Source organism: Fukomys damarensis, unplaced genomic scaffold (assembly GCF_012274545.1).
Source record: "Fukomys damarensis isolate Sample0158 unplaced genomic scaffold, DMR_v1.0_HiC HiC_scaffold_37, whole genome shotgun sequence".
Lineage (NCBI taxonomy): Eukaryota > Metazoa > Chordata > Mammalia > Rodentia > Bathyergidae > Fukomys > Fukomys damarensis.
This window is the reverse complement of record NW_022900949.1, coordinates 2,606,906-2,620,938: the sequence shown is the minus strand read 5'-3', so window position 1 is coordinate 2,620,938 and position 14,033 is coordinate 2,606,906. Positions and strand designations below refer to the sequence as shown.

General features: G+C 37.5%; 1 protein-coding gene across 1 annotated transcript in view; it reads left to right on the top strand.

Moving 5' to 3' along the window:
• The window catches only part of LOC104876801 (vomeronasal type-2 receptor 116-like), a 32,731-nt gene extending 22,378 nt beyond the window's left edge, over positions 1-10,353 (top strand). Inside the window, 2 exon segments of the mRNA XM_033759411.1 lie at positions 9,459-9,953; positions 9,956-10,353. Coding sequence (XP_033615302.1) covers positions 9,459-9,953; positions 9,956-10,353 — 893 coding nt within the window.
• The last annotated feature ends 3,680 nt before the right edge of the window (positions 10,354-14,033 follow it).

Here is a 14,033-nt window from a genome sequence, read left to right as displayed (position 1 = left end):
GGGGTTTTGCAGTCAAAAATCAGCCTGAACCTCAGGGGACAGCTGCTCGTTTGCTGAGACTAATTAACTTAGATCTGCACACTCCTGATCACGCTGTCTGTTGCATCAGCAAAGATATACCCTAAAGGAGGCCCTCTTTTTAAAGTTATCAGCAAAGATATACCCTAAAGGAGGCCCTCTATTTTTAAAGTAATTTTTCTCTTATTTTTAATAATTTTAAATTTTTATCTACCTATTTATTTTCTTTTCAATTTTTTCCTTTTCTCCTCTCTCTCTCTCTCTCTCTCTCCCTCTCTCTCTGTCTCTCTCTCTCACCTTGTTCATTTCTCTCCCATTTTGTTCCTGTCCTAATTAGAATTTCATTTTTCTTTCTTTTTCTTTTCTTCTTTCTTTTTCTTTTCTTCTCTTTTTCCTTCTCTCAACTGTCATTAGTTTTAAAAGAAAATGAATAGTTATTAGCCTCCTTATTGCTGTTAGTTTGTTCTATTCTTGTGTTCTTTTTTTTTTCTGTCTTTTCCTCTTCTCTTCAACAGTTTCCTACAGTTTATGTGATCTTCCTTTACCTCTGGCCTTAACTCTAACCTTTCCCTTTCCTACCTATCTATCCCTCCCTTCTCAACTCCTTCCAAGTCCCCATCCCAAAGGGTAAAGTTGCTATATTGAAGAGTATATTCACTATAAGCATATTTTGGGCTGGTCCTCCATTTTGATTTAAGTCACGTGGTTAAAAGTGATAGATTTATGGGCTGGGGATTTAGTTCAGTGGTTTCACCACCTGCCTTGCAAGAGCAAGGGTCTGAGTTCAATCCCCAGTACCAAAAAAAAAAATCAAAGAAAAAAGTCATAGATTTATAACTACCGTAAATTGTCATTTTCTAAACTGTGTTTGATGCTATTGTTGTTTCTGATTGTATCACTTGGGATAAGGTGTTGTGATTGATCTAATCAGTTGCATAGTATTATGAAAATAAGAGTGTCTCAGAGTAATTAGAATCTGAAAGCCTAAAGACCAGCTATATCTGGAAGATCAAAGTATTAACCCAGGAATTAAACCATGACAGTACCAGCAACGAAAATAGAAATGAGAAGACATTTAAGTAAGGCACAAACCCAGACTTCCAGCTCACCAAAGGCAAATTCTGGAGGAATGGAGGTGGAAAAGTCTGATAATCAGCCAACTGGACAGCCTGAAATGATAGCACAGGAAGTAACAAAACAGATAAATGAGACTCTAGAAAAATTCAAAACAGAAATAATTTCCCAGATAACCACAGAGACAGTGAACAGAAGGTAAGACATGATTAGAGACTCTAGAACAGAAACAGATTTTTTTTAAAAAAGATGAGCTCAGGACTATGATGGAAACCATGAATGCCCAGCATAGGAAAGAAATGGAATCCATGAAACAGATTCAAACTCGTGTCCAGGAGATTAAACACTCTATTGAAAGTATTTGCAGCAGAATGAGCAAAAGTGAAGATAGATAATCAGATATAGAAGATAGGATTGCAGTCACTGACCATGAAAAGAGAGAGATCTCTTAAAAATAGTAAGGGACCATGAGAAATCAGCCCAACAGCTCCTAAATGATACAAAGAAGAATAAGACCAATAGGAATCCATGAAAAACCAGGAGCAAGTACAAACGACATACAAAAAACTGTTCACAGAATTAATGACAGAAAACTTCCCAAACAGAGGGAAAGAATTTGACATACAGATAAGTGAAACATATAGGAATCCAACTAGCCACTATTAAAAAAGAATCTACACCTACACTGTAATAATCAAGATCCCAGAACCCAACAGAAAAACAAAATACTACAAGCAATTAGAGAAAAGAAACAAATCACATGTAAAGAGAAGCCCATAAGAAACACAGCAGACTTTTCAACACAAACCCTCAAGTTAAGGAGAGCCTAGAGTGATATATTTCAAGCTCTAACAGAAAACAACCTCCAACCTAAACTGACGTATCCTACAAAACTATCTTTCAAAAATGATGGGGAAATAAGATACTTCCATGACAAAGAACACCTGAGAAATTTCATGAATATTGAACCACCCCTGCAAACAATTCTAAACTATATCCTGGAAAAAGACAATGAAGCTCACAACTCCAGGAGGCTCAACAGAGCAAATCCAGCAGGCAAGACAAGAAATTAAAGGGAGACAGAGAGAAATAAAAAATAAAAGAGCCAACAACAGAGCTGGGTACAACAGAGCATGCTTGTAATCCCAGCACTCAGGAGGCTGAGGCAGGAGGATCATTGTAAATTCGAGACCAGCCTGGGCTACATAGTGAGTTCCAGGTAAGTCTCAACTACATAATGAGACCTTGTCTAAAAAAAAAAAAAAAGGCCAACAACAGGAAAATAACATGACAAGGATAAGTCAATACATATATCAGTTATAACCATCAATGTTAATGGCCTCAATTCACCAATCAAGAGAAATAACTGGCAGAATGGATTAAGAAGCAAAATCCAAGTGTGGTGGCACATGCCTGTAATCCCAGCACTTGGGAGGCTGAGGCAGGAGGATCATTGTAAATTTGAGACCAGCCTGGGCTACATAGTGAGTTCCAGGTCAGTCTCAACTATGTAGCAAAACCCTGTCTAAAAAAGAAGAAAAAGAACAAGAACAAGAAGCAAAATCCAGCAATATACTGTATACAAGAAACCCACTTAGTTCACAAAGAAATTCATAGACTGAAAGTAAAAGGATGGAAAAAAGTTCTCCATACAACAGGAGCCTGGAAAAAAAAGTGGGAGTAGTGATCTTATTTGCATACAAAGTAGATTTTAAACCAAAACTAATTAAGAGAGACAAAGAAGGTCACTGCATCCTTGTAAAAGGAACAATCCAAGAGGAAGAGTTAACAATCATAAATATATGTGCACCAAATACTAATGCCCCCTACTATACAAAACAAATATTAAGGGACATGAAAAAACAAAGAAGCACTAATACAATTGTAATCTGGGACCTCAATACCCCACTATCAGAAATAGACAGATCATCTAGACAAAAAAAATGAACAATGAAATAATAGAACTGAATCAAGCCTTTCAACAAATGGACTTAATAGATGTTTACAGAGTGTTCCACCCCACAAAATTAGAATACACATTCTTCTAAGCTGCACATGTGTAATTCTCCAAAGTAGATGATATACTCACTCAGAGAACATGTCAAAGGAATTGAAGTGATTCCCTGTATATTATCAGACCATGGTGCAATGAAACTGGAGACCAATAGCAAAAGAACTGCAAAAATTTCATAAACACGTGGAAATTGAACAACACATTTCTTGTTTTGTTTTGTTTTGGGTTTGTGTGTGTGTGTGTGTGTGTGTGTGTGTGTGTGTGTGTGTCTTTTGGTACGGGGGATCAAATTCAGGACCTTGAGCTTGTGAAGCAGATGGCAGTACCACTGAGCCAAATCCCTGGCTCCAACACACTTCTGAATAACCAATAGGTCACAGAGGAAGTTAAAGAAGAAATCAGACAGTTCCTACAATTAAATGACAATGACAATACAACATATAGGAATCTATGGGACATAATGCAAGCAGTCTTAGAAGGAAAATCCATAGCACTGAATATGCATCTTAGGAAAATGGCAAGCACAATTAAACAACCTGATGCTGAACCTCAAGCTTCTAGAAAAAGAAGAGGAGCAGAAACCCAAAGTTCATACAAGGAAGGAAATTATAAAGATCAGAGCAGAAATCAATGCAATGGAGACTAAGAGAACAACACAAAAAAATCAGCAAAGCCAAGAGCTGGTTCTTTGAAAGAATAAACAAACCCTTAGCCAACCTTATCAAAAAAGGAAAGAAAAGGCCCAAATCCATGCAAATAGGAATGAAAAGGGTGAAATTACAACAAACCCAGGAGAAATTCAGAGGATCATCAATACCTACTTTGAGAACCTATATGCCAATAAGATGGAAAATACAGAAAAAATGAACAGATTCCTAGATTTGTATGAATTACCAAAGTTGAACAAAGATGACCTAAAAATTAAAACGATGCAAAGCCGGGCATGGTGGCACATGCCTGTAATCCCAGCACTGGGGAGGCTGAGGCAGGAGGATCGCTGTGAGTTCGAGACCAGCCTGGGCTACATAGAGTTCCAGGTCAGTCTCAACTACATAGTGAAACCCTGTCTCAAAAAACAAAAAAAAAAAAGAAAGAAAGAAAATTGGAATAGATGGTCTTTACCTCAATCTGATAAAAGTCATCTATGAAAAACCAACACCCAATATCATACTAACTGGTCAAAAACTGAAATCCTTCACATTAAAATCAGGAACAAGACAAGGATGTCCACTGTCACCACTCCTGTTCAGTATAGTTTTGGAAACATTAGCAATAGCAATCAGACAAGAGAAAGAAATAAATGGTATAAAGGTAGGAAATTAAGAAGTAAACTTGTCATTATTTGTAGATGACATGATACTCCATACAGAAGACCCCAAGAACTCTACCAAAGTCTTCTAGACTTAATAACCAAATTCAGTAAAGTATCTGTATATAAGGTCAATGCACAAAAATCAAAAGCTTTTCTGTACACAAAAAAAGAGACTCACTGAGAGAGAAATGGGGTCATCAATGCCTTTCACAGTAGCATCTAAAAAATTGAAATAACTAGGAATCAATGTAATCCCCCCCAAAAAAAATCAAAGATCTCTGCTCTGAAAAACTATAGCACTCTGAAAAAAAAAAGAGAGATTGAAGAGGATATAATAAAAAATGGAAAGATATCCCTTGCTCCTGGGTAAGAAGAATCAACAGAGTAAAAATGGCCATACTTCCAAAACTGCTATACAGATTCAACGCACTTCCAATTGAAATACCAGCAGCCTTCTCCAAGACCTTGAGAAACAAACCAAAAATTCATTTGTAACAAGAAGAGACCTGGAGTAGCAAAAGCAATTCTAGGCAATAAAGACAAGGTAGGGAGTATCACAATCCCCAATTTAAAACTATACTACAGAACTGCTGTGATAAAAACAGCACGGTACTGGCAAAGAAACAGACCTGAGGACCGATGGAAGAGATTCGAAGATGCAGAAACAACTTCAGACACACTCAGCCACCTCAACTTTGACAAAGGAGCCAAACACCCTCACTGGAGGAAAGACAGCCTCTTTAATAAATGGTGGTGGAAAAACTGGGCTTCAACTTATCAAAGATTAAAACCAGACCTATACCTCTCACCGTGCACTAAACTAAAACAAAGATGGTTTAAAGATCTCAATATTAAAACAGAAACACTAAATCTGCTGGAAGAGAGCTTAGGTAGAACTCTTGAAGACATTGCTGTAGGAAAAGATTTTATGAACAGAACCTCAGTTGCATGTGAACTAGAACAAAGAATCAACCATTACAGAAGGGAATTGGCAAGTGACACACAGAGAGGCAGCAGAATGGAAGTAAAATAAAAATTTTACTCCATCAATGGGGATTGATGACACCTAATGGCGGTGCCCTGATCAATTCCCCACTGGGTTACAGCTCCTTCTTTTATAGGGTTTTACAGCCTTGATCTCTTTCAGCTGATTACATTGTATTTTCACATTTCACATTGCTGATGCCCAAAACATGGTGGCGAAGCAGTTGAATTTCAACCTGGATGCAATTCTTTGTTAGGGGAGGTTACCTTTAAGAGTTATCTGTTCTAACCAGCAGGAAGGGAGCCTGTTTGGTCAACAAAGCTAACAATGATTCTTTTCATTTACAAAACTTTTTAGGGAGACTGTATGCCTCCCATGATGGTTAATTCTGAACTAAATAGAAAGGGCAAAGTTATCTTACATTGCGACATTTCCTAGGTTTTTACTATTAAAGTTTTCCCTATCACAAGTGTGATCTTTTCTTGTTTTGTTTTTATTTTTGTTTTTCTTTTTTGGCACTGGGGATCAAACTCAGATCTTTGTGCTTGTGAAGCAGGTGGCAGAACCACTGAGCTAAATCCCCAGCTCAATGGGATCTTTTCTTATAAAAAAAGTTTATGTGCAGCAAGAGAAACCACCAAAAATGTGAAGAGACAACCCACAATGTGGGAAAAAACTTTCATCAGCTGTTCCTTAGACAAAGGTCTACTATCTAGAATATATAAACAGTTTACAAGCCAGGCGTGGTGGCACATGCCTGTAATCCAGGCACTGGGGAAGCTGGGGCAGGAGGATCTCTGTGAGTTCGAGACCAGCCTGGGCTACATAGTGAGCAGGTCAGTCTCAACTACTTAGTGAGACCCTGTCTCAAAAACAAAACAAAACAAAACAAACCTGTATACAGAAGCAATAACAGAAAACATTCCAGACATGAAAAAAGAATTTAACATACAGAAAAGCAAGACATATAGAAACCCAAATTAGTCATGATAAGAAAAATAAAAAGACTCCATGCCCCGTCATAATTAAGGTACTAGAAATCCAACCTAAGAACCGAATCTTAAAAGCTGTAAAGAAAAATAATGAATCCCTTTTAAAGGAAAACCTATCAGAATAACAATAGACTTCTTAACATATTCATCGAAAAGAAAGTTTAGTGCTGTTATCTGTTTCTTTTCCTTAAGAGAGTCTTCTTTATCTATGACTTGTTATTCTGAGTAGTATTTTGGCCATTCTTCTAAGGTTATGGTACACAGTGTAACAACTATTGTTATCTTCTATTTTTTATTCATTAGTAAATGTTTGAAGCGCATGCGTTTTACCATTGTCTTGAGGACTTGGTACATGTACATAATACAGTTTGTTTCATTTTTAAAATATCCTTCCCTTCCCCCTCCCACTTCGTCTATTCCTCTTTCCCCCTTGTCATTCTTGTTGATATTATTAATCTTATTTCAAGTTTATGGCACATAATGCTCACATTCATTAAGGTTATTAGGACCTTGTACTGGCATATATCACCTCCCCGCCATCTCCCACTTGGTCTCCTGCACCCCTTACCATCTGCAGGAGATCCATCTCACCTGTGTCATTCTATCTTCTTTTTTTCTTCTTTCTTTCTTTTTTTTTCTTTTTTTTTTTTTTTTTTTTTTTTTTTTTTTTTTTTTTTGTACTGGGGATCAAACTCGGGACCTTGAGCTTGTGAGGCAGCAGGCAAAACCACTGAGCTAAATCCCGGCCCTCTTAGTTTTGTGCTTTGCCTTACTCAAATGAGACACATACAGTATTCAAGCTTATAAATCTGATTTATTTCATTTAACATTGTATTTCCCAAGTGCATCCATTTTCCTACAAATGTCTCACATATGTCCTTCTTTATAGCTGAATAGTATTCCATTGTGTATAGATAACACATTTTCCTTATCCAATCCTCTGTTGGTGGGTATACAGCCTGCTTCCAGGATTTAGCTATTACAAATTGTGCTGCTATAAATATTGGTATGCATGGGCCACTGGAATGTGATGTCTTAAGCTTTTTGGGGTACATACCTAGAAGGAAAATAGCTGGGTCATACAAAATTTCTAATTCTTTGAGAAACCTCCATACTATTTTTCATAATGGTTGTAGTCCTCTATTTGTTGTGAAATTGTGTTTTTTACAGAAGAGTGCAAGTTATATTTTCTTTAGTTATATCTACATGTATAACATTAAAATTAAGGGCCGGTCATTTAGCGCAGCAGTTCGGTGGCCTGCCTCGCAAGTGCAAGGACCCGAGTTCGAACCCCAGTACCAAAAAATAAAAAATAAAAAATGTTTCAAAGGAAAATGTAACATAAATAATTTCACAATAGCCTACAAGGAAATTTAGCTGAAATTCACAAATTCAAAGGAAAACCATTGACAAATGTATCCCAAGACCAAAATTAAAAATTTCTGTTATGCCATATCTATTACCAAAGTTGAATCTACTTTAATCTTTTCCCACAAATTTAATGGGGATTAACCTTGTCACTGGGGGAGTATATTAGCATTCAAAGTGTAGTAAAATTGGCTTATTCAAACTTCTTCAGAGAAGAAGAAAAATGGGAAAAAATTCAGTTGATTTTATTAGAATAACGGATCTTTAGCACTCTTAACTGGCAGTTCCATTGCAAGAAACAGATTTGACCAGCCACTTTCCCTCTGGAATTAAATTTGTGTCCCACTCAGATATTTTTGAAGGGCTGGGGGATTTGGCTCCATGGTTCCACTGCCCGCCTTGCAAGCACCAGGGCCAAAGTTTGATCCCTGGTACCACACACACACACACACACTCACACACACACACACACACACACACGCACAAAAACATATTTTTGAAGGAAGTTATAGTATGACGAGCTTTGGCTTATGCAATAAAATTTACTGCACTCATTTCTGAAAATAAAATAAATGAAAAATATAAAAATTGTGATCACCTCTCCATAATTTACAAATAAATGACAAAAAGAATTCTCACTAAATTGGGAGAACGATGGAACTGTCTTAATCCTACAAAGGGCATTTACAAACTTCTAAAAAAAAATCACATTTTGTTATTCCATATTGAAAGTGAGAACAAGACCAAAAACAAAAAACAAAAAAACAAAAACTCAATTGACCACTTCTACCTCACATTACACAGGAGGTCCTGACCAAGGTGATATTGTTAGGAAAACAAATAAAAGCTAAAATTCACTGGAAGGGAAGGAATATATTTGATAAAGTATTAGCATGATACTAATGTGTGAGCATAAAATCTAGGTAAATTAATTAATATTTGAAGTTATTGGTGACTGAATACATGATACCAAAGTACTATGTCATATTTGTGAACTATTCAGAAATGAAATTTTTAAAAGGTGACAACTACTGCATTCTTAAAAGTATCACATACCTAGAGATGATTCCCCTGAAAGTGTTGAAAGGTTCTACCAATAAATTATAGAAATGCATTTAGAAAAAAAACAATCAATGAAATAGAGCACATTTATGAATGGAGAGACCCTATAAATGAAAGGTGTTTAGTACTTTTCACCTCAGTCTACCAACTCAACCCAGTTGAAATTAGCATAAAAGTGTTCCGTGGTGAAATGGGAATTTGTTCTAGGGTGGAGGATGTGCTGTACTGGGCAGGAGGTATTGCAGGTCATATCTGTTTCCCTGGAACTTAGCAAATTGTGCAGCCCATGATGGTTTCTAACTAAGTGCTTATTCATTGAATGAAAACCCAGGCCCTTACACACTTCCAATTTTGATAGGTAGTAGATCTTTTAAATTTTTGTGAGAATGGAAATCTGGTACCATAAACATTTCATATAAATAAAGAGAAGAAATAACAGTATATTTCACAATAGTACAAAGAAGATCTATGGTATTGAGAATTATCCCCAGTCTAATATTCTTTTACTAGGTGCCCAGAAAAACAAAGGACAGCAGACTCAACAAGTCCAGTGAGCTTCTGAGGTGGGGGTGGGAGCTGTGAATGAGGGAGAGATGCTGGCCATGGGCTGAAGACAATTTGTATTTCCAACAGACACGGGGCAGTGTGTGAAGTGTCCAGATCACCCGTATGTCAGCATTCAGAGAAATCGCTACCCTCAGAACAGTATGACTCTTTTGGCTTATGGAGACCCTTTGGGAAATGTGCTGGCTGGCACAGCCCTCAATTTGATCGTTCTTACTATTGCTGTTCTTGGGCTCCTTGTGAAGCACCAAGACACTCCCATCCTCAAAGCGAACAACGCCGCAGCTCTCAGCTACACCCTGCTCATCTCCCTCACCTTCTGTTTCCTCTGCTCCTTGCTCTTCATTGGCCGGCCCAACACAGCCACCTGCATCCTCAGGCAGACCACATTTGGAGTTGTGTTCACTGTGGCTGTTTCCACCGTCCTGGCCAAAACGATCACTGTGGTGCTGGCCTTTAAGGTCACTGCTCCAGGCAGGAGGATGAGGCAGTGGCTGGTGTCAGGGGCACCTAACTCCATCATCCCCATCTGCTCCCTGATCCAACTCACTCTCTGTGGAGTCTGGATGGGACGAATTCACCCTTTGCAGACACAGATGCACACTCGGAACATGGCCACATCATCATTGTGTGCAACAAGGGCTCCCTCACTGCCTTCTACTGTGTCCTGGGATACCTGGGCTCCCTGGCCCTGCTGAGCTTCACCGTGGCTTTCCTGGCCAGGAACCTGCCCGACACCTTCAATGAAGCCAAGTTCCTGACCTTCAGCATGCTGGTGTTCTGCAGTGTGTGGGTCACCTTCCTCCCCGTGTACCACAGCACCAAGGGGAAGGTCATGGTGGCCGTGGAGGTCTTCTCCATCTTGGCCTCCAGTGCAGGGCTGCTGGGGTGCATCTTTGCACCCAAGTGCTACGTTATTACCCTAAAACCTAAGAAGAACTCTGTGACAGATTTAAAGAACTAGAGGAATTTGAAGAGAAATAGGCATTCTGCGAGTTTCTAAACACTTTTTAAAATATCTACCACAATATAAAGACATAGACAACAAACCTACCCATTTTTAATTCTAATATTCTAAAGAAATAAAATTGATGGAGCATTTAGATCCCACTTCCTTTTTAAAAGTCATTTTGAAAAACAAATATAAGCCAGCCACCTAAAAGTAAAGTCAGAAATGCTATCTCAGATGACTGACCCTCCAATTGACAATAGGAATTAAATTCTCTGTTTTATCTAACTATACCTGATATATCTGTACTCTGGTAAGTTATTTAAATGATGCGAATTCTACTTTCTACCTTCCTCACTCTCTTGTCTCCAGTGCAGATTTGAGAGATTTGTGATTTTACTGTTGAAATATTTGGGTCTAGATTTCTGCATTTGGATGTCCAGTTTTTTCTGTATCCGTGGCCAAATTGGCTTTCTTTCCTCTAGTGTTTGTTTTTGGCTCCTTCCAAAAAGATCCGATGGCTGGATGTGTCCACGGTAGTTTCTGTGTCCTCTATTCTGTTCACTGACCCATGTTTGTTTTTGTACCAGTGCAATGTTGTTTTATCACTGTAGCTGAATTTTAGGATTGTTTTCTTCAGTTCTGTGAGGAATGCTATTATTTTAAACATGATTGCATTAACTCTATTTGTTAGTAGATCTTTTATTTTGGGGTTCTGATTTCTGAAAATGTGGCCATTTAGACTATATTGGTCCTGCCTATCCATGTACAGGGGGACATCTTTCCATTTCCTGATGTCCTCTTTGATCTCCTTTTACAGAGTACTGTAGTTTTCATTGTAGGGATCTTTCATTCTTAGGTAATTCCTAAATATTTATTATTGCGGTACAGGAATGCTAGTGGTTGTTTTGTGTATTGATCTTGTATCCTGCTACATTGTTTAATTTGATTATTAGTTCTATGGAGTCTTTCCGTGTGTGTGTGTGTGTGTGTGTGTGTGTGTGTGTAAAATGTTTTATTTCTTTTTCTTGCCTAATTTCTCTGGCTAATGTTTCGAATACTACATTGAACAGGAGTGGTGATAATAGATATCCTCATCTTGTTCCTGATTTCAGAGAAAAAGCTTTCAGTTTTTCACCATTTAATATGATGTTGACAGTAGGTCTGTTATAAATGGCTTTTATCGGATTGAGATAAGATTCTTCTGTACCTATTTTCTTCATGATCTTTTTAAAACATATGAATGGATGTTGGATTTAAACCAGGCTTTTTCTCTTTCTATTGAGATGATCATGTGATTTTAGTCCTTGTTTCTGTGTAAGTCACAAATCATGTAGTTGACTTGCATATGTCGAACCATCCTTGCATCTCTGGGATGAAGCCTACTTGGTCGTGGTAAATGATGTTTCTGATGATTTGTATTACATTTGCCAGGATCTTACTGAGGGCTTTTGCATTTATATTCATCAGAGAGATTGCCCTATAGTTCTCGTTTTTTAGTTGCATCATTGTCTGTTTTTGGAATCAGGGCATGACCCAGCGCGGGACTGCTGTGCTGCATCTTCGCTCCTAAATGCTACATTATTTTGTTAAGGCCAGAGAGAAATTCTCTGCATGGATTCAGAGATAAAACACATGCCAGCAAAAGAAACCTTAGTAGTTTAAAAAATATGTTCTTCCTAAACTATAATGTCTCTAAGTAAATCTGCACTACTTTGTGTGAGGTGTTAGAATAATACATGGCATTTACTTCAATAATCAAGGGACTCATTTTTTCCATGATACACTTAATGTTAGGATGACCTGTAGCAATCCCCTTTTTACTTTGAATTTTGTTCTGTAAATTTCTTGTTCTTTAAATTCTACAATAAATCCCAATCTATTTGCTTAAGATTCATTACATTACTTCTTTTATCTTCTGCTCCAGTTGTCCTCAGTCAGTTTAAGGAATTACTGATACTGTAACTTTTCTCTTCAAAACATTATATCTCAGAATTCCCTAATGAATTTCATTGTATTTTTTCTATTTTGAGTGTTAGTGTGACTTGAATATGCCGATTAAACTTTATTCTGGCAATTGGGTTTGTATTTCCTTTCTCACACTTGACTGTCAGTATTTCTCAAGCCCTCTTTCGCAGAATTTCCTTCTTTTGTTGCCTTCAGATTCCTAGGATTGTTTAATCACGTGTGATATCAAATGCTCTTGTGTTTAAAATAACCATGTATCGAATTTAACATGTTACATGATGGATAATTTGTAGAGTTGTACAGTGAATTCTCATATCAGTGCTTGGCTAAGTCTATTTGTCTTGTATAAATGTCCATTTATGAAAGGAGATAAAATGTCTATATCTCGTTTTAGGTTGCTTTCACACACACAATACTACACACAATAGTTTTTCTCCTCATATTTATTCCTGAGTTTTTAAAAACAGGTTGTTACTGCAGATAGAAATTATTTTATCAACCATACTTGAATGTACCCCATGTTTTATGAAGGATCAGTCATTTGTTGAATCAAATGGCCAAATTACTTGGGTCTCTATTGGTGTTTGTGGAATCCCTTGGATTTTTAATGCATATGATCTTTCAACCAATCACACATTTATCTTCCTTACTCCATCTTTGCAGTTTCTTTGTCATTTTCATTCCACGGCTAATATGGTGTCTTGCTATAAACATGACAGATACTTGTTTTGTATTTCTCAGAATTTTCACCAGTTCACAGTCATGCTATTTCCTTCTTCATAATACATTTTTTTGGAGTTCTACATTTAGAAAACTTATTAATGATATGTACACTGATTTTTTTTGGAGGGGGTTGAGACAGGGTCTCATTATGTAGTTGAGACTGACCTGGAACTCACTAGGGAGCCCAGGCTGGTCTCGAACTCACAGCGATCCTCCTGCCTCAGCCTCCCGAGTGCTGTGATTACAGATGTGCACCACAACACCCAGCTTGTACACTGATTTTTCTAGTAAAAACTTAATTGTCCACAGTGTATTATCTTTTCTGAAGACAACATAGAGCAATTTGAATTTAACCTGTTTGCACACATTGTCAGTGAGCTGACGAGCAGCATTTCTTTGTAGTGCCATTCGGGTTGGATTTTTTTTGTGTGTGTGTGTAAAAATGCAGTAAAAAACATTTTTAAATGGAGAGAAACTGGATGGATGAGGGATCTGATGGGTGAAAACACGGGTGGGTGGAGGGAAGAGACAGCGTTAGAGACAACACAGTTGGTGGTCCATGGGTAAGGGAGCGGAAGCACGAAGGCGAGAGGACAGACAATAAAGGAGGAAAATGCAGAACTTTTATCAGACTTTTAAAAGATTCCGTTTTAATCTCTCTAAGTTTCAATTCATTAAAATTTTTTAAATCACCCCTTTCCTCTTTAGCCTATGGCCACAGATGTACAATTGTCCTTGTACTCTGCTAAACCTCGCCAAGCCTTCATCTTCGACTGATTCATTTGTGCGAAAGAAGTTTCACCCTACCCAGAAATTTCTCATCGGCTCCTTGAATCATCTCTCTTTGTCAAAATTTAAGCATGCTCCATGCATAAAATAAACCAACTTTGCCTTTCACAGCATATCTTGTCTGAAGAGAAATAAACAAAGGGAATTCGCGTTTATATTCAGTATATTTTTAATTGGATTTGGATCCAATCAGAATAAATTTTAAGAAACTGACT